Source organism: Dermacentor variabilis, chromosome 3, assembly GCF_050947875.1.
Source record: "Dermacentor variabilis isolate Ectoservices chromosome 3, ASM5094787v1, whole genome shotgun sequence".
Lineage (NCBI taxonomy): Eukaryota > Metazoa > Arthropoda > Arachnida > Ixodida > Ixodidae > Dermacentor > Dermacentor variabilis.
The window spans coordinates 19,731,249-19,758,519 of NC_134570.1; the positions used below are offsets into that span (position 1 = coordinate 19,731,249).

General features: G+C 48.7%; 1 protein-coding gene across 1 annotated transcript in view; it reads left to right on the forward strand.

Moving 5' to 3' along the window:
• The window catches only part of LOC142575235 (protein gooseberry-like), an 87,670-nt gene that overhangs the window by 51,503 nt on the left and 8,896 nt on the right, over positions 1 to 27,271 (forward strand). Inside the window, exons 2-4 of the mRNA XM_075684401.1 lie at positions 9,424 to 9,596; positions 13,361 to 13,655; positions 19,139 to 19,377. Of these exons, the coding sequence (XP_075540516.1) occupies positions 9,424 to 9,596; positions 13,361 to 13,655; positions 19,139 to 19,377 (707 nt within the window). The remainder of the gene's footprint in view (positions 1 to 9,423; positions 9,597 to 13,360; positions 13,656 to 19,138; positions 19,378 to 27,271) is intronic.

The window sequence follows — 27,271 nt, forward strand, 5'->3', positions numbered from 1 at the left end:
ACAACATGGCCACAATTAGTACATGACCGGGGTAGTTGGAGAAGTATGGGAGAGGCCTTTGCCCTGCAGTGGGCGTAACCAGGCTGATGATGATGATGATGATGATGATGATGATGATGATGATGATGATGATGATGATGATGTGGAAACGGAATAACACCGTGCAAGACACACACAAGATGACCTAGTTCTCCTTTTGTGTCGTTCTCCATGCCCTCGTATTGTAAAGTTCTCTTTTCCATACTTTTGAAGAAACCTTTTCCGGCCATAAGCTAGATGCAATCTTCTACAGCAACATACAACGCAGCTAACTTCATTCGGTGATGAGGAAAAAAAATGTTTGCGTTATTTGAAAGAGCGACGAAACGAAGCGGGCCGTTCTAGTAATCGGGGATCACTAACCTAAAGCACGGATTTTCCTTTTTACTTTTTCCCAACTTGCGTATGGCGGTGCACTGCGGCCATCGAAGAAGCACTGCATTTGGCTGTGCACGGACCTTTGGATGCGGACGCCGGCGGCGGGATATTCCGCGACGGCCGCCAAGCAAAATGCAGCAAGCGGGCGAGCAATCCGCCATCCGGGCGCCCGGACCAATTCTGGCGCGGAGCGGTGGACGTGGCTTCTTCCTTTGACGTCGGCCGGCGGCGGCGCAACACAATCGGCGGCCGTCCGCGTCAAATCATCGCGCGCACTCGGCGCCGAGAAGAATGGACCGAGGAGGGCGCCGAAGACGACATCGCCGACTCCCTCTCTTCCGGCGGCGGCCTGCCCTTTCGCCCTCATCACACGCACTCTCTCCATCCATCCACCCTGTGTACACACGGACGGGTCAGTCGGCGGGACATTTTGGTGTAGGCGGAAACAAGTTGTACACACAGAGCGAGCCTCGTTGCACAGTGCAGTTTGTTGTATATTCCGCCCAATTCTTCCAGACAGCGTGACTGCAGGTCCGTCGTCGTCTTCCAGCCTCTGTGTCATTCCGCGGCTGAGCGCAAGGTCGCGGGACTCGCTCCTCGCCTGCGGTGACCCCGTTCAGATGCCGGCGGAATGCGAAAACTCCCGCGAACTAAGATTTCGGTGTGCTTTAAAGAACCATAAACGTTGAGAACGAAACCTGAGCCACACACAACGGCATCTCACCAGCCGGGGCAAAATTCTGACTAATATAATTCTACTAGTTTTTCTTTATCTGTGGTTATATCATAATGCGATCTTAATTTGAAAGCGATCAACCTTAGAGCACTGTAGCGAGCACCAAAATGTGATGAAGAGACAGAGCGCTATGCAAGAGACACTGTACAAGCACGCGCGCAAACCCATTCATTCCTTTAGCTCTTCAGACGTAACATAGTAATGTGCACTGCAGTGCACGATATAATGTACGGCGGTGTTCGCGGTGCTTTCGCAAGTCTTGTTAGATGTCACCACGACCTGACCACGACGGACGACGTGCCATTGCTAAGGGTGACCTGCGTAAAGAAAACCGAGACAGAGTACGATGAGCGGCGCCGAGTCTGCTCAATTATCTTTCTCGTCGGTATTGTTACAACAGCTGGCAACGTCTCTTTTCGTATTGACCAGCTTTATTCTATAGAACACGTAAGTGAACAAAAGACTTGTGGCTCGTGTGTAGCGGTACGCGCAAACCACTCCCCCTTTTCGCGCGTTTCACTTCCCAGAAAAAGACAGACTCGAGCACGCGAGTGAAAAGAAGATTGATCTAGCGCCATCCCGATCTTTGCGAGTACTTCCCACGTGTCATGTGTGTAACGGTCTCTACGAACAGCCTTTGCAGCCTTCTCGATGGTGGGCCGTTTTCTCTGGCGCCACAGTGATTGAAACGCCAATGAAATGACTACACGGTCCATTACCGGGCAAATGTAAACAGAATATAAATGAGGGGCAATTACGGGCGGAGTGCCACGTTCGTGCAACGTTCGCCGAACCTCGTGTGTGCAGCTAGGCAAGCAAATCACTTTATCCCGCAAGGCGAAAGAATCTCCATACAGCCCCCCCCCCTCCACCCCCCTAATTTCATTACGTGTGAATTTTTACTAGAAGCCACGGCAGGTGGTACAGGGACGGTGCGTTGTTGCGCGCAGGTCCAACACGCGTAGCTTGGCGAATTTCGAGAGGACACTCACTGAGCGTTCCGCAACCGCCCCGCTAATAGAATCCGGGGACGGACTGCTCTGTTCCTGGTTGCGCGGGCCTCTACGCAACCAGTATAGCGCTAAACTGCGGTCGCTTTCGACCGGCGGGGTTAATTTGGCGGCGCCTTTATCGGAAAGGAGGACGTTCGCTCCCACAGCGTGTGACACTTGCCCGGTGAACTTGGGCCGATCGCCGCCGCGTGGACTCTCTCCTGCCACGTCGACGGCTGTTGTCGGCCGGGCAGCAACAACAGCAGCAGCGGCGACATTAAAAGCCCCCGCGGCGTGACGTAACGTGCCGGGTCTGCCCGCGCGCACCGCCGGGTCGTCCGCATTCTTGTTTCGTCATTCACGCGCCGCCGCCGCTGCCCCCGTCGCGCGAGGAGGGGGAGCGTCTTCGGACCCCCTCACTCCCCCAGCGCGGGCGGCCGCCTTTGATGTTCGCCGCTCGCACCTTGATCCGGCGCCGCTCTCTAATGACGACTGGCCCAGGGGCAGCGCGGCGCTTAATTCCTCCGCAGCCGCTGCTGCCCCAGGGGACGACGGGGAAGGCGACGGCCATTTATCGCCTCGCCGCCGCATGACTCAGCGGCCGCGGTGCGGCGCGGGTGTCGGGTGGTGTACGCGACTCCGGCCCAAAGTTGTCCCACCGGCGCCGCCGCGGCTTCGCGCCTCGTAGACGAGGCGTCGTGTTGACACGCGCAGCCAAATCGCTGTCGCTGTTTGGTGTTCCAGAAGCGTTCTTTCTTCGTACGCGCTACGCGTTTGTGGCGCAATCGGGGCAAATGGGATTGCCAGGTTGCCCTTTAATGCGGGACGCGCGAGACCGCTGTATTGTGGCGCGCAGGCAAAAGTCGCTTCTTTAAGCTCGGAACAAGCTGGTGAATTGCACTTGCGGCGCAGCAGTTCGGTGTTCAGTTGAGAAGCGAAAGGAGACCGTAATAGCGTTCGTATCACGGCGCCGGCATTCTACACGATGCTTCGCAATATAACCTTAATTAATGGTGAAATGAGCGTTATAGACAAACGTATTAAATATCCTTTATATACACCTTTCACTCGAGGAATAAAGCCCACCTTTTGACGTACTCGGCGCACATGTCGGGGCCGCACAGGCTGGTTTGGTCCCTCCGCAAGCTCACCAGGAAAGCCCGACATAGCACCTTATTCTTGTGTATTGAGGGTAGCAGCAGGCTGGCTGAGTATGCCCACGGTCAAAGAGAGAAGATGAAAATGAAAAGTATAACGCGGACGGGAAAGGAACCGTTAGTCTCACCCCAGGAGTCCAACTGCGCATCTTCACGCCATATAGGCGTGCAGCAGAGCCCATTTTGTGGAGGAGAACGATCGAGGTACAGAGACAGCAAGAAGGTAATGGAGACAAAAAAAGAACGAGTGCGAGAGGCAGCCTGTGGTTTATGCAATATCTCGTAATAATGATTCATGCGAGTTTTAGTTTCCACCGCACACTGGGTGACTTCCACAATCTTAATGCTGCTCTCGTCCTCGCAACTGCCGTCCACATGCCTTTGGAGCCATTTCAGCCCGTAAGTCATGTCCCTGTTAGACGGGTTCTTGAAATACTTGCACAATAAACGGCTCCTAACGCGCTTACCAGACGCGCTGGATCACCTTGGGTCCACGTTACGCACGCTTCAATGTGCCTGCACGAACTGTCCGGCAGCTCTGGGACCTGTATAATAAGAGTACTTGAACCGCTCATTCCACGAATATCATTTCCGCTGTGCCGTGCCTAGTTGCTATTTCTTAACCGTGCAACAAAATGGAAAGCTTCGCTACTAAAAAACACCCGCGTGGTTCAGCGAGCACTTAAAAAAATTAAATTAAAATTGCCTGTGGCGGATAGCGCAATTCCACTTCATGAGCTAGTCGACTCGAAGATGAGGACATGCACAAAGAAATTGAAATGCATAACCGACCAATTAAAAAATGACTATGTTTTATTTAATCAAGGGAAAAGCAGACATTCACCCGTTCATAGCAACTGCTACAAAGGAAACCCCATACCGGTTCCTCGAAAGAAAAGCTTCATAGTCGAAGAAAAATTCGTCCTGGTCCGGGACTCGAACCCGGGACCACCGCCTTTTAATGTTTTATTTAATTACCTTATGGCTCAACACGCAATTTTCAAATTCCAGCCGAAGAAAATCTGCCACAGAAAATATTTAAAAAATTTTGAAAATGTTAGCTGAGACACCCTGTATACATATCATGTGATAATCATTATAAGCCTTTAATCACGCCGAAATTAGTTGATTTCGCAGTAAAACTCATAAAATGGCACAGACGTGAAAATGTTACCGTGGCGTTACAGCGGGATAAACAATACGTCACACAATTTGTACAGCTCTATTCACAAATAATTTTGTCGCACATATTGCAAAGCTCGCCCAGAAGTTTCACAGCTTCTCTTCATATGGGCAGGAACAGCGTCCAAGAACTTTCATAACCGACAAGGAACGTCTATCAAGTCACCAAAACGACCACGAAGTGTGTCTCGATGCTGGTCAGATTGTAATAATTACATGAGGACTCTACGCAGATGCACCTGCATGAGGCGCCACAGGGAGCGCAGTCAGTAGATGTCGTCTGTATGCCATATTAAAAACGCGGGGCGCGTAGGTGACTTTGAGACGTATAGACGACGCGCCGAAACGAAGAGAGACCGCACCGAATGGCGATTACAAGAGACTGTCGGTATAAGTTTGTTCTCCGGCCTCAGAAGTCGCAATGCGGTGTCGGTGGAATTAAAAGTAAGAAAAGGTAGAGAAATGGAGAGGAATGCGGGTTAACAATAAGTCCCAGGTCGGCGTATCTAATCCCGATCAATCAATTAATCTGTCTTGCCAAATTTCGTTGCTGGTCAACAAAGCATGCTATACTGGTATTGCACCCCGCATTGTCGCCGACGCCGCAGCTACGCGTATACCGCACAGTGTATGAGTAACGCTATATATACATAAGCGGACGCTATAGCTTTCGTGCTAAAATACGTAAGACATGGCAAATGGAAGCCGGCCGAGAATACTCCAATCGTAACAGAAAGACGAGATTGTATTCTGTAGGCGATACAGATCGATACAGAACGTGTTTGACTCAAACATCGTCGTTTTATACATTCATACAACGCCTCCCTTGTCTGACATTCATAAGCTAATTCATAACTTACGGCGAGGTGTGCGCCAAGTTTAAAGCAACCTGGATCTATTTTTGCACGTTGCTGCCAACAATGTTTTCAAGCACCTGTGCTGCTTCAGGCACTCTTTGCGTTGAGTGTAAGGACATACCACGTTAATTTTAAATGCATATTGCAGAGAGAAAAAAAATTAATCACACTTTCTCTAAGCTGTCCTTCCCCCTGCCCAAGAGGATGCCTTGTTAAGAAATTGAGGGCCAACGTTCCGTTCCTTGAATTTCGCACCTAAACAGCAGTGCCAACAGCGACTCTGCGACTTCACAGATACCTGGGGAATTTTCGCCTATACATCGAGATAACCAGCGGCTCGAGCTCGAGTACTTCATTTCATTTCATTTATTGATACTGTGAATCCCATCAGGGATTGTAACAGGAAGGGCTGTATGTCATACATAGGAACATGGTATAAGGTGTTACTTACTAAATTTTATACAATAAAAAACTTGGGCTTCAACGGTCCTTCAACGTTCGTTCAACCGTCGCTTCCTTCAACGTTCCTTCAAGTTCCTTCAACGGTCGCTGGCTTCACTGGTCACTGAAAGTGAATCTATGAAAGGGATATTAATGCCAAATGGCTTTATGTGCGTGGCTGGTGCTATACGTCAGAACTGTATATAAAGGCCGTGTAAGACAGTAGCGAAGCAACGAGGCTATAAATGTATCATGGGGCCTTATTCACTGCTTGGAGTGCGCTTAGTGCTCGCAAGTTGGCATGCTTTCGTATACACAAGGTTGCAGCACCGCCGAGGAGCTCTGAAACGACCAGCCAGAAGAGGCCGTAAGAAAACGCAGCTTATTTCTTTCATAAGTGGTATACAAAGTACACAGAAGGAGGTCCCAGAGCACGTATAGCTGAAAGGAGACCTCATGGCACTTTAGGGAATCTCTGCGCTGTAAAGCGTAAAACCTGGCGTAAAAACGCAGCTGGGGCGTCGACAAGTATACGCGAATATTTAAGCGGTTCCTTCCTTTCGAAGAAGAAAGGAGATCGCCATCGGCTTTCACGGTCGCCGCGTTAATTCTCCGTGAAAATGCGACTAGTGCCGCTTTGCGATTATCGCATCAGCGCTCGCGTCTCTTCTGAGCCGCCGTGGAGACCGCTTCGAACATAAAAAGAAAAGGAAACCAAAATATAGAAGGCAAGATATTGGTCCACAGAAATGGAGGGAGCGAGATTAATCGCGCGAAAAGAAAACGGAACGTTGTTTGCGCCACCATTCAAGCAAGAGTCAGACACAAACAACGTACTAAATACAACATGTATGCAAGGCGTCTTTTCATGCAAAGTATTTTCTGCCTCATTCCATGCACTTTGCAGTAGTTATACACAGGTAGATAAAGGTAGCTTCGTGTATCGAGTAGATTAGCACTGACACCTTCAATAAAAAAATAAATGTGTGACTGCCGCAGCATCGAACCTCTGACTTCGAGCCCGATGCTCTAACCATTATATAGACCACGGTTCCTCTCTCTTTTATACTCACTCGGAAGGTCTCTCCTCGGCTCACGCGCACTCACGTGCACACTTCTCGCGTTTCACGACGTTTGACGCGCGCGTCACCTGCTCGCTGCAGTCTGCCCTCGTGACAGCGCTTTCGGACGCTACGTTGGAGTGCACCACCTTCGGTATACATATCGTACATTGCAATATGCGCACGAAAGTAATGTTAAATTTTCAATTATACATATGGCTTTCTCGCACCGAAGTGGCGTCGCCGTCTTCGAGTGTAAACCAGCTCAATGAATGGATTTTTTTCTGTATTCCTCAGGCGATTCTTAAAAATTCTGCTACCTTTAAAAAAAGAAAGCATCTGGTATACGTAAAATTTGCGTCAGGCAGCATGTCGTGTTATTCTCCTAAATAATGAAATGGAACTATCTGTTGACGATACAGCTAGAAGTTTTATGTTTTTCAGTTCCTTCCAATCGGTGCCGTGCGTATAAGATGTTTCGGGCATCGGAGGAATGAATCTTATACACGACGGTAGCGAATACTAAAAGGAGAACGCTCGTTTTTCTGTAATGCTGCGAGTCGCATCCAGCCCAGGCGTGTTTTTCGCTCGCATAAACATCGTCCTCGCCGACACGGACACCGCTAACTCTACAAGTTCTGCACAACGCAACTGGAACGAAACGCCGCCTTCGCCAAACAATGCTTGTCATTGTAAGCGATTCGCGATGGGGACGTGCGTACCCGAAACGTAATTTTGTCAGACGTCGAAGCCCGTACGATTCGGTGCAGCTTGTCCGTTTTCCCTTCGACCTTCCTGGGCTGTTTTGTAGAAAATGATGGATTGGAAAGAGTTTTCCTTACACTCGACCTCGAAGCTCTGTTTATCGTGCTGTCGGCATGGCCTACACGAAGTGGCCGGATTATTATTGTTATTTTTTTTTACGGGCAGTTATGACGATGGCAACGTATTGCAATACGCAGTTGCTGGTACAATTATGGAAGTACAGAGCTGTCTCGTGGTACGCTGTTCATTTTATTCGTCGGTGCGTAGCTGTATAACACAACAGAATAGTGCACCGTGCATGTGCACTTGTTTCCTTGTTTGTTCGTATTTTTTCTTTTTGCTCTGCATTGAGTTGCGGAGAAATTATCTTGACGCGTGAAGTTATGATGTACAAGAACTCAGCATTTCAATATGCATGTATGTTCTACTCTAAAAAAGAACACATGGCCGGTACAATGCGAACTGTGATAGAGTACCACTCAAAAGTATATCTGCGGGCGAAATAAAACAATTGACACAGACCTATTCAATACGGCTGGGCGCATAGGTCAAGACGATTAGAAAAATTGTTTGGTTTAGTTTATTTGACTTTACTTAAAAAAGACGATATATCCCATATTCATAATCGCATACCGTGTTATCGAATCCTATATATAAACCTGCACATCACCATACAAACACATATGATGATACGGTTATGGGGTAATATATGTAATTTTTAAATAGGGCACGCACGTTGTCTTTAGAGAAAGGCCACGAATGAAATATTTTACATTGGAGATAATACTTCTGTCATCTTGTTACATATCGACAACGCAGAGAAGGTGGCGCAATTACAGCTGCCGGTCCCTATATTTGCTAATGCGCCAGCTGCTTCTAGTTTTCATCGCAGCATTCTGTAAGAATGTCACTGGCAGGCGATGACGACAGCTTGTTACATATTTATTGAACACCAACTTATTCTCACACAAGTGCACACGAAGAGAATGCCCCGTCCGGTGCTCGCCGAGTCACACCGGTGTCGAAGCATGGGGAAATGGTAAGCCATGGTGTTCCGGGAAACCCGTAAGGATATTTGCAGTAAGTTAAACTCACACAAAGGGTTCAAAGTATAATGCAATGGTATAAAGTCCAATGTAATATCCCTAATGTAAAGTCTGACATAATGGCTAAAGCCTGATGTTAAAGTCTAAGGTAATGGTCGAGTATTAATATACAAAGGACCAATGTAGTTGTCAATGGTCTGGAACAGGAGTTCATATAATCATCCTTTTGAAGCTATACGCGGTAGTGCGTTTATCTATCGGTCAATCGGTCGCAGAGGATCTGGATCATAAGAATCTCTATAGATGAACAGAAATGTTTGCTATTAGTTAGATTACTTCTCTTTCTTTTTCTTTTTTTACAACTTTCGTTTCAGCTGGGCTGAAACTTTCAAATCAGATGGACTTTCGTGTGACATGAAAATTCACCTTGTGTCGGGAACAAAAATATTTGAGCAAACGGTGCAACAAAACAGAGGCAAAATTTCTTCGTGGTTAAGGCATGCGCAGCCGGGAGTTGCGATATATAACCCCGACAGCACTCGTGCGTGAGCACAATAATGTATTGACTGTGTTTAGGCCTCTGCGCAAGGTGAGTTGCTTCTCAGCACAACTGGTTCACAAACTTTTTGCCGGCATTGCACATACCCTTCTCGTGAGGTGTTAGACGCCGAGATAACCGAGCGCTAAACATTTTTTTTTTATTTGTAGTCTTCAAACCGACGTACTTCCAAAACACGTAATTCCTTTCTGTTTCATCCCCGATTCGCAGGCCAGGGTCGCGTTAACCAGCTGGGCGGCGTGTTCATCAACGGCCGGCCGCTGCCCAACCACATTCGACTGAGGATCGTCGAGATGGCGGCCGCCGGCGTCCGGCCCTGCGTCATCTCCCGCCAGCTCAGGGTGTCGCACGGATGCGTCTCCAAGATCCTCAACCGCTACCAGGTACGCGCCTCTTCCCCTCTTGCCACGGGCGTGCCGTCCAGACTGCCTGCGCGAATGTCACGCCGCGATAATCTCCGCGGCCGGCCGGAAAAAGTCAGGCCCCCAACAGGATAATCCGATTTCGGCTCACAACAGTCAGAGGAACCGCGCCGGCTGATCCCCCGGGATCTGCGCGCCGGCATTGTGCTCCGACCACCGCAGTTGGATACAGTGGCTCGTTCGCCAAGCTGCCGCTGCTTGAGCCACATTTTCTGAGAAGAGAATTGGCAGCTGTATCTGCACCGCGCGTCAGCGGGATCGAATCCCGGCCACGGCGGCCGCATTTCGATGGGGACCGAAATGCGAGAACACCCGTGTACTTAGATTTAGATGCACGTTAAAGAACCCCAGCTGGTCCAAATTTCCGGTAGTCCCCCACTACGGCGTGCCTCATAATCAAATCGTGGTTTTGGCACGTAAAACCCCATAATTAATAAATTAATCTGCACCGCGCGTCACGTGAGCGACGTTCGAGTAACTGTAGCTCGGCCACGTAATGAGCGATACCGCGCAAGCGAGTGCGCTGCGAACGTGCGCGGTCACGCGATATGAATTGATGATCGTGTTCGTATCGACTAAGCCGCGGCGCCGACTTCGTCTTCGGGAAGCGACAGCGCAATGTGTGTAGAAACTGATCGAGAAACTACGCTGGTGCCCGGTGTAAACCTCCTCACAGAAACAGGCTGCTGCGTCCGGACGTTTTATACTGTCTCGGTAAAAATGAAAGTGATCACTTTCATATTGCGCGTGACTTATATGACGCCGAACGCCGTCTTCGACGATTCTCTACCGTGCGCCACGTTTTTCGTCGTCATCATTCGTCATAAGCATTCTTGTTTACCACATGCGCAGCAGTAGCTCAGCTATCTCTATAGCAGCTAGAAGTGCATCAAATGACAAGTACGTTGCGAAACTATCACGCATGCGTCATATACAACCAAAATAAGGGCAACTACATGGAGACTCAATTACTAAAATAATTTGTCTTGTAACTGCGTTGAGATTCAATTAGTAAAATAAATGATCTTTTAACTGCGTATATGCGCAGCGTTACAACATAATGTATTCTACTCATTCAAATTCTATTTCGTTGCTCCCTTCTTTATCTCTTTCCGCGTCAGTGCCCACGTGTCCACCGTTTGCGAATTCCTTTTGCGAGGGAACAAGAACTAATCATGTTCTTATACATGTGTTTAAACTATATACGTGGACAAATATCTTCATTGCTTTCCTTGAAGCGGCCAGACAGGAAGAGCGGAGACAAGAACAAAGTCGTCTCAACTTGCTTCAATTACACAACACTTGTCTGCCGACTAACTGATGAAGCAGCAACAAGATGTGGGAAAAGCTCGCATGCCGACCCAGGACACGGGGAACCGCAGCCATCATGTGATCACCACTATCGCCGCAGAGGGATTGCCAGAACGTGGCGCGGGAGTCTGGGAGGCGGTTCGCTTGCTCAATATTATATGGTAGATGGAGCGCTGGCCCCCTCGTCTTCACGCTTGCCCCCGTGTCTTCGCTGCGTCCAGCGGCCAAGCAAATGGCCATGTTAGCGCCAGCGCATGGAAGCTGATCAGTTCCAGTCCGCCGTTTTGCTTCGTGCTGCTGCGCAGCTCGCACGCCTCCGTAGAACACACACGCGGTTGCGCGGGGAGCGCGCGCAAGCGGAAGGCGACGAAGGAGGGGAAGCTCGATGACTCCGCGGGTCACGCACCGACGCGCCACAATGGTGGCCTGCGTCTCGAGTTCTCGCAGTCTCCATGTTTGCCTAGCCACACACGCGCGTTGTACTATACACGCCCTCAGCGCACCAACTAGCGCCTTGATGAACTCTCTCTGCGCCCTACGGCACGAGAACTGCGGAGCCGTCTTCCCCACGTATTTCGTTCCGAGCCCATCGGCACAGGGCAGCGATGCTCGCGCAGTACTGCACATAACTGCACGGCGGCCGCATTCGCCGGGAACGGGCGCCGCGGGCCGACGCAGGGGTTCCGAATCTGTCTATAGGCGGTGTTGTCTGAATGCGGCTCGTGACACAATGGCGTCAATGGCTCGGCGCGAGTCGCGTTTGCGGCGGCTTTGCGGCTTTTATGCGGCACGGGCGATTAGGATGTCTGCCTTGCGGTCGGGTGACGCCGAGTCAATGGTGTTAAAGCCAGGTGAGAGCGGCGGTTGAGGGGTGTCAGAACCCCGCCTTGGTAAGCACGCCCGTCAGGACCAAATGAAGGGAGCCCAAAGCTCGAATTCGCGTTGTACCTCTCCTTTTACGATTGTTGTTGACTGTACGGCGTGTCGACAATTGCATCTCCGCCACAATGAACGAAAGCGGCACGGTGAGTTGGCTGATTGAAACGAAAATCTAGAAATAGATGGCGGTTGCTTTCTTATAACCAATATTTCTCCTCCATCACACAATTTTGCTGAGGCTTCTCACATCCACTCTTCATATATCCACGGTACCAACACATTCTATGCGCAAGTCCAGTATTCAATGCACTATACGCACTCTGGTTCCCTTACCACTGCTCCTACGATCGCGCTCATAAATCGGCGCTATTAAATATTTTTATTTTCTCTCAATTAAAAAGTATGAGCCTGTCCAGATAGTTTCTACGTGTACGGCAGAAGCAGCAGTGCTGGTGGCGCCACGTTTTTTTCTTTTTTCCCCGAGTTCAACTAGACCGCGTGGAATAATGTTTTCAGCGAGTATGTTAATTATGCACAGTGTAGCGCCTAACACACAGACGCAAATTTCTGTTGTCATGTGTGTTTCGCTTGTACTACATTACGCACAATGTCATACCAAATCAGTCTCCTTTTAAAGGCGTTAAATAATCAGCTGCTAGTGTAAAAGCCTCATCAACAACAGTCATAAAGCAGAAATAATTTTTGCTTTTTCGGCGACGACGCTCTTGCAACGCAAAAACGTTTCTATAGCGCATTGTGTCTGAACAAAGCATCACAAGGCACCGCTGCCAGCGCTGCTGCTGTCCGCTTGTCCGGTTTTCTGGTATTCCGTTCACGATCCCAGTATGCAAACAGACTAAATATTGCCAATTAATATATAGTTTCACTCTTTCCTTATGCGTATATCCATTAACGGAACACGGAGACGTAGACTGCAGCAGCGCTGACGACGCCAACTAGACATCTTCACAAGCAACATCGTACTGTACCTGGTATACCTGGTGACAAGTATAGTGCATTTGGCACATTGGAATGAGGGCGTACATTATACCTTAGGTAGTGGTTTAAGCTTTTTATTTTGTACAACGTGTTACTCGGGAACTCAACCATTAATTTTTCATTTTCTTTATCTTGTGATGCAGATCAGAATCAGAACACAGAGTAATTATTGCAATGACGAATCATTGCAATAATTAGCTGCTAACTAGCGTAAAGTGTCGCTAGCGGCTTAAGCATTATTATGCTATTGTGGCGAACAGCAGTACATGTACGAATGTAGGTTCGGCCTTGTTGGTGTGTGTTAACCATTGTTTTTATTACAATAGGTAGATCGCGCTTTTGTGGGCTGCCTTGTGTCCCCGTCGAAGCTTTTTGCGCTATAGAAACTGCAGCTGATGCACACATGCAAACTGCACTAAAGATCGCTAATGTCTTACATGTGTTGGTCACGTATACGCTTTTCTCAAAACGTTCACACCACGCATCAGAGGTGAATAGCGTTAAAGTGGCAGCGTTCGCGCCTCACCCGTTCGCAGGAGACCGGCAGCATCCGGCCGGGCGTGATCGGCGGCAGCAAGCCCCGGGTGGCGACCCCCGAGGTGGAGAAACGCATCGAGGATTACAAGCGCGAGAACCCGGGCATCTTCTCGTGGGAGATCCGCGACCGGCTCATCAAGGACGGCGTGTGCGAGCGCGCCAGCGCCCCTTCGGTCTCGTCCATCAGCAGGCTGCTGCGCGGGCCGCGGGACGACGACGAGGACCCCAAGGCGATGCTGCTGCAGCACAAGCACTCCATCGACGGCATACTCGCCGCCAAGGAGATGAACCCCGGTGAGTGGCTCGCGCGCACGTGGGAACCTTAGCTCGGGGCCAACTCCGATGCCGCCCATTCAAAGACGTGTCAAACGCATAAATGCTTTTACGAGGCATCCCCTGGACCGATATGAACGAAGTGTGTTGCATTTGAGACAAAGTTAAATTCTCGTGACCGTACGAAGCAGAATTTTGATTCGCTTCGCCGCGTTCGCCATTCGTCATGTTCTGTGCCGGTGCCCTCAGTACAGCGTGCAGAGACAATCGCTTTCCGTCGTGCTGAACCAGTTGGACGACCAGCTCCGCATTCAGCTTCGCTCCGCATTCTCTGGTTCAGCTTTTCGCATATTTCTTTTTTTTTTTCAAAGGGGGGCATCCCGTCTCATCAGTAACAACAACCTAATGTTTATTGTGTCTTCTGGACTGTAGACGAGGCGACTAAGTTTAAACGACCCGCCTGGTTGCTTAGTGGGTATGGTGTTGGGCTGCTAAGCCCGAGGTCGCGGGATTGAAACCCGGCCACGGCGGCCGCATTTCAATGGAGGCGAAATGCGAAAGCACCCGTGTACTTAGATTTAGGTGCACGTTAAAGAACCCTAGGTGGTCCAAATTTCCGGAGTCCCCCCCCCCCCCTCCTGCTACGGTGTGCCTCAAATCAGATCGTAGTTTTGGCTCGTAAAGCCCCATAATTTATGTAACATTCGTGAAGGATGTCCTTGGCAGTCTCACAACTCTTGAATATAAGTAAGTGTCAGGAGCTGTGCTCGAGGTCTTTGAGTATATGGGTAGCCTTTATGGCGTTCGGTATCTGCTAGTCTACATTGCGGCTATATTATAAAGGCGAAACGGCAACATGGTAGACAATATTGAAAACAGACAAATCCCGCATATATTGCTGCACAATAATCTTAAAAAGCGGTCTTCCTTCACGCACGTGGATAACGGTGACAAGAGACTACTTTGGGAACTAACTGCAAGTACTATATATGTCATACCCAAATGTGTACCTGTCCCGGTGGCCAGTAAACATGACGTAATATTGCGAGGAGCTTCGGCCATAGCATGCTAAGGGACGACGACACAGAGACAGTTTGCACAATCTAATCCAAGTTTAAACGTGAAAGAGTTCACTAAAGACGCAGCGACATCAAGCAAAAAATAAATACATAGTAATCGCTCTAAAACTGCAGTAAACAAAGCGCCATTGCTTATCTTAATTCTTCGTCGAACAGACGCGATCCACCGCCGCCGTCGCTCTTGCTCGTGAAGCAGCACCGGAAACTGTGTGTGTGCCCGGCGAGTCTTCGTACGTTTTAAAGCACCCTACTATGCAACAGTTATTTCAAGACATCACTGAAGTCTGTACAGAAGCGTTAAATCGTGATCAAGAACGCAAACATGACAGCAGTCGCATATATAGGCGCTGATATAGTGCCCGCCTACGGCGACGGGCGGCGTTGTCGGCGTTTTGCGCAGCAATCGTCCCGTGTACACGATTAGAAGCTAACGAGAGGTATCGTTTGACTAGCGTGGATGTAGACGACGTTGTTGTTGAGTGCTTAAACCTATAGACAAGGTCAGTCTCCGTTTATTCTAGACGCCTTTCTTTCCTTTCTTACTTTCACCGTGCTTACGGCATCAGCACTGTACTCTGACTCTCTTCTAAGTGAATTATCTTCGGTACAGGAGAGTTCGCATGTTGTGCTGTGCATCACCCTGGTGCCAAATGGCGATATAGGCTCTTTGTAGACAACTCAGAAGTGGCATAGCAGTAGCTCGCCTTATTTTCACGAACGTGCACAAGTTTTCTTCACATGGCACGGACAGCATCGAGCTTGGCTGAAGAAATAGGTAAGTCGTGCAGGACGTAGTCCCTTGCTGTTCCCGGTGCTGCGAAATTTTAATCAACAACCTTTGCTGTCTTACAAAGCTAGCACGAAGGCTAATCAATCTTCAGTTAACGTGTCAGGGAAGCAGGCAGCGTGAATTGAAAGTCGCGTTAACTTCCAGAGTGAGCTGAATTGATTCTTCCTGTGCGCGCTAATACAGCTATGTCTGTCTGGTTGTTTTATTCATTGATATTTTGGTTCGTCTAAAAACCGGCTTTCACGTCGTATTTATTGACATTTACTGCTACACGACGCTAGTTTGTTTTGCATGCGCCGCGCCGCGAACTGTGAGAAGATGTCCTATAGTAGCGTGAGAAAAGCTGAGTCCTCGATTAAGTTAGAAGGAAACAAAAAAAAAAAAATCGCTACGTAAGCTGAATGACGTGACCGAAACATTACTGCTCATTAAGACATTTTAATATAGATAAAATGGCCATACACATCAGAAACGGAAATAAATGATCGGTGAATGAAAATGCTATATACGACAGAATGTTGCCCAGGGTTACCAACGCACAAGTCACGGTAATCCGTAGCACGAATATCGTTGCGTTTTGTACTATATCATGCGACGTCAGTTGGCTTACTTGCTAAGTATGTATTTCGTCAGCATGCGCACTTCTAACCTGCCGTATACTATTTGCGAGTTAGCAGAGCACGTTCAATTCTAGTCTATGGCTATCTCTCTTTCGTCGTATACGCTCTGTCGTGCTCGTTCATGCTATGGATGTTCGAGAACGGAACTGCTGCCAACTGGTCCAGCACCGGCCGCGTCTGCAAAGGAAGCCACTCTCCACCGGGCGACTAGAAGCATCCGCAGGCAGCGGCGCGACGGAAAAGCAGCGGAGAAGGAAGGGTGTATCCCTGCGGTTGTATCACGCACTAGCCGACGTCTGTTGTGGGGTATGGAAAGAAAGGCGCGGAAGAGGGGGGCACCAGTGGGGAGGGGGGGGGGGGAAGCGAGCGGCAGAGGCCGCCGGCGGGGTCAACTCGTGACGCCCCCGCCGCGGGGGCCGTCATTAATCGCGACGCGCGCGCTCGGGGCGGCGGCTGCAACTTCAGGAAGGACACTCGACCGCCGACTTTTATTCTTAACTGGTTCCTCTTCCCGCCGCGTGCGCGTAATTAAATGACCACCGTAGTAAAGAGAGAGAGATTCGCCCGCTCCAACAGCTGGATCCCTCGATCGCCCGCTCTGGTGTCCTGCGAGCGAAACGAGCTTTCTGTCTGCTCCGGGGATGTGTGCCTGACAGTTTGAGCGTGTGCTAGCTGTCTTTACCTCGCGATCTCCATGGCTACCTGAAGACGATATAGTAATCAGGTCTCACATTAATTATCACATAGATGTCAGCTATGTGACCTTAATATATCCCTTGCGGAGGCAGCCAATCCACATGCAGCAATGCGAAACGACCTCCTCACGGAGAAAATGTAGTTTGCGAAGCCCTTTGGTCAGTGAGTAATTGGTTATTTAGCATTACTAAAATTCTAAATGTGACTTTATGTATACGTATTCCGTCAAAGAAAATGACAATAACCGCCGCGACTCACTTCGAAGAGTGCCTCGCGGTTCTTGCGGTGAAGTGAGACAGGAAAGCGTTAGAAATCTGTGTATCCTGTGCGATTAACTGAGCAACTGACTGACAAAATTGACTTCACATTGCCGTCCTTTGTGACCCTGCTTTCTTGGTATACCGTTTTATTGTGCTGCAAAAGTGTCGAAGTCGCAGGAAGTCCTTCCTATAGCAGGCATACAGGACAACTTGCGTGCCATGGCTCGGGCCTTCACTACGCAATCTACATATTTCTTCGGCGTTCGGCGTCCTTGCGTTTCTTGAGAGATGGCTCATTCCGCATGTGGACCCACAATATCGTTTCATTTATTAGCACCACCCCAAGACGTGGGTTCGTATTCCACCTGCGGCCAGTTTTTTTTTTTTTTTTCAGTCACTTTATCATTTCTTTGACTCAAGTGCAATTAATTCCCTCTATGTTGTCCTTTGTGTCATTGATTGTTGGTCTCTTAGGATATGATTAATAAAAATTCGGGCCCCTCGGTTCTCTTTCTCCTCGTTCATTACATTACGAGGGTCCCGAATCCGGCAATATTGATGCCTTCAGGTAGCATGTGCAGGTTTATTGATCAGTTGCCTTCAGCCAAAAAGACCACGTTCTCGTGACCTCTGCGGCAGAAAGGATGTTCCACATCCACACCAAGGTTTGTGAGTGGTGGCGCTGGCTAACACTCCCAGTGTTGGTTCTAGTAGTAAAGCATAAATACCTCAGAAAGTGAATAGGAAAACTGCGCCGTGGTATAGCTCACTTCGGTAGTAACCACGGTAAACATTGCAAGACTAGCATTATTTATAGTCAGGCTACGTTTCAAAAGAATCTGTTCTGAACAATCTGGGTTTTCGAAAAAATTCGGAGCCCTAAAGAACGCTTTAGTCAAACAAGGTTATTCACCACAACTAATTGACGAGACTTGCAGACGTGCTTGACCGTAGGACGCTACTATCCACGGCGAAGAAACCGATTCCCTCACCTAAGACAAACCTTGTCCTTAACCCATTCTGCGTCAGTCCCGAGTGTTTCAGATTTACTAAAAGAAGCACCAGAATATTGTAATGCAAAGTGAACGCCTCAAAAACATCTTCGCTGAAACACCTAAAGTAGCATACCGTAAAGCTAGAATTATTCTAGATATGCTATCATCATCTAAGAATGACTGCTCTAACGCCATCGGAAGCCATCCTTGCCGAATACCGCAATGTAAAGTACATGCCCCTACACGTGCACATCGCAGCAGGCGACTAGTGCGGCTTCAAACGGTCGCTTAAAAAATCAAAGGCGATTTCAATTGCGATACTAAAAACGTAATATATCTGCTTGAATGTACGCTATGGAAAAAAACTACATTGGACAGACAGAAGGGCCTTTTAGATAGAGCTTTAACAATCACAATTTCCACGCTAACAAGCTGCCAAACCTGCCCATTTCAAAACGCGTGTACTTCCCTGACCACTCATTTGATAAGATGAAAGTCACGTTGCTTGAATCGGGATTTCCTTCAAATTATGATAGAGAAACCCGTGAATCCTTTGTTATTTATAAGTTTGATACTGTCCCGGTCTGGTTTGAATGAAAGTGTAGGAAAGTTGAGTTGCCTGCCTTCATAGCCCGCCACATCTTCCCTCGTTTCTCTTCTTTCTACTAGCACGTCACTATTTATTTATTTATTTGTCTTTATTTCTTCATTTGTTGCTGCTGCTTGGTGACATAGCACAGATTCGATGACGTTTTCTGCAGTCACCTGGCAATTGCCTTTCAAAGTTAATTTTTTTGTGCGCATCTTCAAATGATGGTGTTTGCAAACGCCGTCTGTTTGGACATGTATCAGCTGTTCTTCAGAATGACTGACACCCATTTTCGCCGATTTTCTTCCTTTTTCATGTAAACATATCTTCATCGGATTGATATGCACATGTAAATAAACCGCTTCATACGCGCGTCTTAGACTTCACTGCATATATATATTCGCCTTCCCATTTCTCCACCCACGCGCACCCTCGCTGCCGCGATCACAGTAGCACCGCTGCCCTCTCGTCGCAGGCTCCCGTCTGTCCGGCGGCGAGTGCAGCCTGGACTCGTTCTCGGACGGCGAGTGCGGAGGCGACTCGACGGCCGAGCCGGGGCTGACGCTGAAGCGGAAGCAGCGCCGCTCGCGCACCACCTTCTCGGCGGCTCAGCTCGACGAACTGGAGAAGGCGTTCGAGCGAACCCAGTACCCGGACATCTACACCCGCGAGGAGCTGGCACAGAGGACGCGCCTCACCGAGGCAAGGGTCCAGGTACACCCACACGCAGCGGGCGGCACCTGCAGTGCATGTGCGGGAAGGCCTGTAACGTGGACGCTTGCCGAGCTAGCTGCGTGTTCAGCAAGAGGGGAGCGGCGCAGAAATTCTGTGCAATGGGCGGCACTTGCTAAACTGGCAGTCGTTTAAGGAATGGCAAAGCGGCACACGCAGACGCCCGGATACAGCTGTCTCTGTAGCTCTTGTCAATAGCGCTCAGGCCGCGGCTCGTTTGCCCGCAACTGTCTCCTGGCCATTGCGGGTGGTTCTTCTAAGCTATTGGTACTGCGATGGTACACAGAGCGATGAGCGCTTTAGCTCGCCAGGTACGAAAGTAGCGCAGTCGTTCTTTCCATGCACAGGTTTGTATAAATGCCCCAGGAGCACCGCAGCGCGACCTGAAATTGATTACAATGTAATGGCACCGTCTAGTGGCACCATCTAGCGAAAGTGCGGCTAACATTGCAGTGTAGCCCTTCGGACGTGCATCTCAAGCGCAAAACTCGAGTCCGCGATTTTATAGCGATCAATTTTCCAATGCTGCTCCTTTTCGCGCTTCGTCAGTAGCCAGAGCGATGCCCCGCCCGCGTCATCAATTCCGTGCAAGACGTGTCACGTGTATGCTGCCTAGAGTACCATGCATTAGTTTATTCGAGATTATATTTTCTTTTTCCTATGGCGCGTGCTTCAAAGCGTTAAGAGTTCACGACGACGCGCCTTTAGATAGTAATACACAGCAGCGTCGACGACCAACGTGAGCCACGAGTTCGATGTGAATAGTTTTTGCCATATAACAACGCGCTAAGCGCCACGAAGCTGCTCGCCTCACTTGTAACGCAGTTATTGGGTGACTCGTACGTACGGTCGGCTGCAACATATTACGGACTGCAAGATCTGAGAAAAAAGTTGTGATTTCACTCATAATGCGAAGCGTGACGCAATAGCTGGCACAACATTGTGCATAGTAATTCTTCCACTATATTTTGGTTATATCAATTGATGTAAGCATTCGAAGACGTGTGCGGACAATCTTTTCTGGAGAAGAAAAATGAGACTGATCAGCGATGCCTGAAGTCCGTGTCGATCTTCGTTTCTATACGAGACGCTCCTCGGTGCCGGAGCGGTGCACAACGCCGACTCTGGCTTCCTTCCGTTTCCTGTCCTGCCTTCGCCGGTAAATTCGTTTATATTCTTTCACCGCGGTGCTGGTTTGCAGATAAGCTGCGGAAATATAGCGTCGCCCAATCATTTTAACGAGCGCTCGAGAAGCTTACATAGTCTCAAGGCGCGTGCAGTATTCATCGCCGCAGCCTCGTCGAAGTGACTGAGAGGTGAATTCTAGGGTTTCACGCTCCAAAACCACAATTTGATTATAAGGCATATCGTTGTGGGGGTCTCCGGATGAATTTTGGCCACCAGACGATCTTTACCGTGTCCGCATCACTTGGGACACGGGCGTTTTTGCATTCTGCCCCCATCGAAATGCGGCCGCCACGGCCGGGATTTGATTCGGTGACCTCGTGGTAACTGACAGGTAGAGTCTTCGGTGGGGAAGTCTGTGGATCTGGAATTCGAATCCTCGCGGTGGCACCGCGACTTTTTTCTTGGCGTAAAATTCTGGCAAAGGGTTCTGGGAGTCTAAGTCGTCGTAACTATAATATGTATGTATCCTGCACAGGCGTGTGGTCAGGGCAGACTTTAAAGATAGGTGCGGACACCAGTGATGGTGGCGAGATTGTAAGATCCTATATTTAATGTTGTTTTTCACTGGTCTATCTGGAGCGGCTGCCGATAGTCTGGAGCGGGTGCTAGGATTTCACCAATCCGAATCTGCCTGTGAAGAGCCAGAATGCTCCGCGATGGATTTTTTTTTTTAAATTAAGACAGGAACGTTGGCCATTGTGAGAGCGGAATGGCTAACCTGTGCTGGGGAACGGGGTAAAGGGAATAAATAGTGAAAGAAGAAACGAATAAAAAAAGTAAGTTAGAAAATTTCACAACTTGATGCAACGGGCTACAACTTTCAAAGTCTGTCGCACGATTCACAAGCCCTTAAGAACCTGAGCAGAGCCCTTAAGGTCTTGAGTGCCGAAATTAGTCTTGAACAGCATCCTGGAACTTTTTCTTCTGTGAAGGGGCGATCTTCCAGTTTTTAGAGCCTGGTCGCGAGCACTTTTCTTGCCACATTGTAGCGGGGACACATAGACAAAAAGAATAATATGAAGTGCCGGCGAAAGTAGTACGCTTTCAGTTATTTATTAGAACTTTCTCATCTTGCCAGCTGCTTTTCTTCCTCGGAGCCCCTTCTTTATCGTCTTCTCACGCTGATCCTGTTGCACCACTACATCTTCCAGGGCTCCTGCTCCCATTACTGCGGAGACGGTACGGAAGTATATTCGCAAGCGACGCCTCGTCGAACTTGCCACGGCGTCCCTGGTAATAGATGGTCTTTAGTATCCCCTGCTGTGTCGCATTCTTCGTGACGTAGTAACGACCTGCGAACAGAGATCTTGAATCAAGCCCCTTGCGCAGAAGAACCATGCTTCCAGGCTGTAGAGTACATCAGGGATGTCTGATCGGTGACGCTTATCAATGTTCCTCTTCATCGTTTGCCGATATCGTTCATTTTGCTCTTCCGCTATGGGCTTTTCTTCGAGGAAGACTTTGTCAACTAAGCCAAGTTCTTGGTCTGCTGGCAACCAACATATTCTCCCGAAAGCCACAAAATTAGGGCTGCATCCAAGTCCTGCTATATACGAGCGATTGATGAGACACGGCTGCCTCAAGGGCGCGTTTCCACCCACCTTTTAAAGTCTGGATAGAAAGAAAGGACCATCTTCAGGTCCCTAATCATCCTTTCTGGCGTCGGGAAGATTAGTTTAATGCCATTATCTTCCGTTTGCTGTAGAAGCTTCAGAGTACGGAAAGCGGATCCAATATAAGCAACGATGACCTTGACATCTTTGAACACGCTTCGTTCGAGAAGCGAAATTAGTTTCCATCTTCACGGCCAGCCTTAACAGCCACACACAGCATGCATTCACCCAGGGCAACCGAAAATGCTTAGGTTTTTCTTGCGACCTCGCCCTTCTTGATTTCCGCAAAATCTAGGTATATCCGAATATACAGGCATATGTATAGTTCGTGCCCCGCACTTCGCTTTGTAGATCTAACATTCGTGGCACGTCTTAATGTAATTAGCGACATCCGCCTTCATGTTCGCCCAAGTGAATCTTTGTGTGAGTTTTCCATACGTCCTCCGAATTCAATCATGACCTCCAGATTCTAGGCTATCATGGTGCAGCCTTAGAATATTTGGTATTTCTGTTTCAGGCACGTGTACCTCTCCATATATGAACATCAATTCTCCTGTTCCCTCCCAGAGCCTTACGAGGTTCACATGTTCTGATCCAATCTCTTGAGATATGTGAAGTCTGGACAACGCGTCAGGAGCCAGGTGATGTAAAGGACGATGATTTACTTCGAAGGTCTATTGCTGGATCTCGCTGGTCCATCTTGCAACTCTCCCCCTTGTTTGCGCGAGATGGAGAACATGAGGCCAAGCCTGGTTGTGATGAAATTATTTGAAACATCTGCCCTTCAATTATATTCTGAAGTATATCAAGGCCATGACAACTGACAAGGCTTCTCTTTCCGTGGTGCAGTAGTTCACTTGGGCCTTGGTAAACGTGTACGAAAGATATCCTTTTACGTATTGTCTGGCCACGGGTTCCTTAACAGCCCCAGTTCCGAGTGTGACGAGTCAGTGTACTGCTCAAAAGGTAAAGTGAAGTCGGGCATTGTTATTAAATAGTCAAATGATACTAACCAGCTCCAAATAAGAGCATTCGCATTCGTCAGACCATACGAATGAAACGCCTTTCTGAGTTAAGGCTGTTAGGTACTTTGTATTCTTAACATAGTGCTTAATAAGCGCTCGGATGGGCCCGAAGAGACCTAAAATACACGCAGGGAATGAACGTTGTGATCAGCAACGTTCATTCAGGAAGAGATCAGCAAGAGATCAGGGGCGGCTCGCATGAACATTTAATAAAGAACGCGTTCTTGTGCGGACTAGGAATCGTCTAGAAAACATTTAAATACGCGTTCTTAAATTCGTTGTTAGTGTCGTTATTAAATCTTCGTGCAAGCCGCTCCTGATCCGCTGCACACTTTCGTCCTTCGTACTCTTGCTTTTAAAACGCAGCTCTAAGGCGCTCATTTTTTAGTTGAGCGCCGCCGTCACTCAGCGTAACCGCGCGAACGCGCTCGAGCCACTGCTCGCGCGTTCGTCGTCATCTCCCACAGCTGGCTCCGATGCCGCTCATCGTGTCAGCATTCCCATAGTGTGAAGTCGGTGAAGTAGGTGAAGTCGCTGACAGCACTGACCCTTTGCCAGTCAAATTCTTTGCCTCAATATATCATGAAAGGAAAACACACATCGAGCAGCGCTCAGATTTCGCATTAGGGAATATCGTGATGTGGGACACTTTTTTCCATCAAAGCATCTGCCGAGAAATGCCACGGTCTCTCAAAAGAATTCACTCTTCCTCGCATTGATCTTCAGCCGTGCATTACAGAGTGCTCGCAGTACTGCTGAAAGGAGAGTTATGTGGTCGTTTCTGGTCTTTGAATGGATGTCGTCCACGTATACATTGCAGAACTTCCCAATTAAGTCTTTCAGTACACCATTTAGCATCTTCTGAAACCACGCGCCCGAGTTTTTCCGTCCGCACGGTAGCCGGCTATACTCATATACGTCAAAAGGTGCAACGAATGCTGTGAATTTCTTTGTAGCTTCCTTTAAGGGTACTTGCCAATACCCTTTTACACAAGTGAATTCTTGAAAACCACTCGCACCCACCGGTTTCATCGGCTATTTCGTCAATTCTTGGCATTGGAAAGGGAAATAGTTTGTCGATGATCCGGTAATCTGTACACAAACGGAAGGATCCATCTTCTTTAGGCACAATCGTAATCGGTGAGGAAAATGATGACAAAGACGGTCTAATGATGCTAGCGTCCAGCATTCCTTGAAGCTCCTGTTTCAACCATGTCTTCTTCTCATGGTTCATGACATATGGCTTCTTTCTGGCGAGACTTTTGCCTCGCAGATCAACGGGCACTTCGATCGTTGTGGGAGCTGATGGATAGGTGCCAATAGAGATGAGATCCGGATACTTCAACGTCACTTCGTCGGCGCACGTGATCATCTTGGTTTCCTTTCCCCTAATATGAGAGCATTTTCCGTGTTATCAGTTGTGATGACATCAGCGGAAAGTATGTTCAATTTGTGAAGTTTCATGTCGGGTCGGGGTATAAGAAAAGCAAGAATTTGGAGGACGCTTATGCTTCGCCTTTAAGAGTGGAACGCGATAGCATTCAAACATCCCTGACTGCTTTTCACGCTGCCCGGCTACCGCATCATATGTAACCATAATGTTTACCGGGAAGCGCTCGCGGCGAACGCTATGCACGAAGGCGGGTTTTCTGGTAGAAACACGGCCTCTCGCATGGAGGAAGGAAACTGAGGAGAGGCCCTACCCCCTGCGCGCTCTAGGGGAAAAGTGTGGAGGAAATGACGTAGTAGGTTCTCCTTTGTTTTGCTGTTTTCTTTATTTCTTTGCTGCGAAAGGCCCTGCTGCGCCTTTCGGGCCACGATGGCGGCTTTGTTATTGTTCTGTGCGCTCACACGTGTTGCTCCGTAGGTTTCGTACCGTGGCAAAGGCGCCGTGCGGGCAGGTTTGCGTTGGTCTCCGTGTTTTGTTGCGCTGCGTTATCTGGACCGTGCTCTACCGGATGTTGCTGTGACCAGGTGGGAGAGGAGGAACTAAAGTTCGTGAAATGAACGCGCATGCAACGCTGTACCCAATGTACCGCGCCACGGCAATGGCTACGGGCGAAGGAATATCCGCGGGAAATTTTGCCCTCTTTCGCGGAATTATGCTAACGTGCTAACGATTGCTTAGGATTGCTGCGGAGCGCGCAGGTCCGAGCTAAGTCCGAGCAGCACGGTCTCGCGCAGCGTGGCGTGGTTTCGCGAGAAATGTAAACAAGAGAGGAGAGCTGGCCCGATAGGCGGAGCAACGCCATGAGCAACGCCAACTTCCGGCTTCACTTTAGCTTCACAAAGAGTGACATCAGGGCGTCTCCTTAGTGTCCTTCCTCCGTGGCCTCTCGTATGGGCCGCGGTAGGGTGTCTCTATCTAGACACCCTAGCCGCGGTGCGGCGGAGGCGAGCGCCATCTCGAAGTGTTTCAAGGGAGCGGGCGCGCCGCTCCGTGGACTCCTAGTTATTTACACGCCGGCGTGCGCAAGTGGTGGACGCCATCTCCGGTAGGAACGCTGGAAAAAGGAATTTGAGTTTTCGCGTAGCAGAATTATGTTTTTTCGTATATTCAAATTACAATCCGAGAGCTATCATGTCTTTGGGTTGTGTGTAAGTTGTAGTTTACGATTTTTCCAGATATTCTAGATTGAGAAATTCAATTAGTTTAGTCAATTGCCTGTGTCACATGGAAGGCCCGGGTCTGACGCGAGACGCCGGCGCAGGATTTCCCGGGCTCCTTAACGCTATCGCGTTAAAATCGACACCAGACATTACGAGGCGCACGAATGCCTAGTCTTTCAAGGTAACTTCTGTCTCCGTCCATTGCATGAACTCTCTGCAAGTTCCATCATAGCTGCAGACGCTGATTGGTTTCTCTGGACAGATGTCATGGTTATCAACAATCTTCTCATTTATTAGGTAAACTGAAGCACCAGTGTCAATCAGTGCTGAGACGTTGGAACCGTTTACAGCCGCGGTCACGAAAAGTATGTTTGGGCTTACAATAAATACAGTGCCTCGTTATTTAATTATATGCCCCTGCGAACAATTACGGGAGTACTCTTGAGATAATGCATGTTTCTCACTTCTACTGCTTGATATAATCACTTCAATGCGTGTTCCACAGTTGTGGGTTGTTTCTGAAGGCAATTAGAACGCTGTTCTTCCATGACTCCCATGAATCTTCCATGTGCTGGGCGAAACGCAAGTCGAATCACTTTTTGTCATTTCCAGACTGGTAGGCTCGCATGTTGTCGGAGTCTCTGTACTAACGGTTCTGCTCACAAGCGTATTCAAATACGTTCACCCAACTGTCTACACTGAACGAACTATACCGTCGAACATATCCGGTCTTACTGCTATGCGATTAGCTCTACCCGATGCAAGTGCCGTCAGCAGTGCTTGTTGCTGCTCTAGTTGTTGCTTTTGCAACTGAGCCAACTGGATTAACGCATCTGAAAAGCTTGACATTCCTGCGCTTGCATCATTATGGCTTGATACATGCTGCTTATCGAAGTTTCGTTTGTCCCAGGTTTCAAAATCCGAGAGCGGTATGTTGACCTTCACAGTACCTCCAGTGGTGACGTCGCTGATCTGCTGTTTGGCATTGGCAATGATGGTTTTGAGGCGACCAGGAGTAGTAATCTCATTCGGTGCGGCAAACGAAGTTCTCACCGTCTAGCTCGTAGCCTGTGATCAGTAGATGGTCGTCTCGCTGTGTGAGGTAGAAGGTTACGCACATCTTCTGGTTACTGTCTTCGGCTGCGCCAAATATAATGTACCGGTAAAAGCTGTACGCCTTCAGCCATTTATTAGGACTTGTCCATCTCGTTGTCGCTGTTGTTGCCTCTAAACATGGCTTCGTTCGGTTTGGTTTGGTGTCTACGGATATGGCTCAATCTACTACGAGGGATCGGCCATGAATCGGGTGGCAGTAGGTAAAAAAGGGAAGAATACTTAAATAGAACTTCCTAATTTAAGAATGACGTTAACCGAATGCTAATCGTTAATATCAATTTTCAGGCAATATTATTTTTAAATTTGAAGTTAACTTTTTTGTGT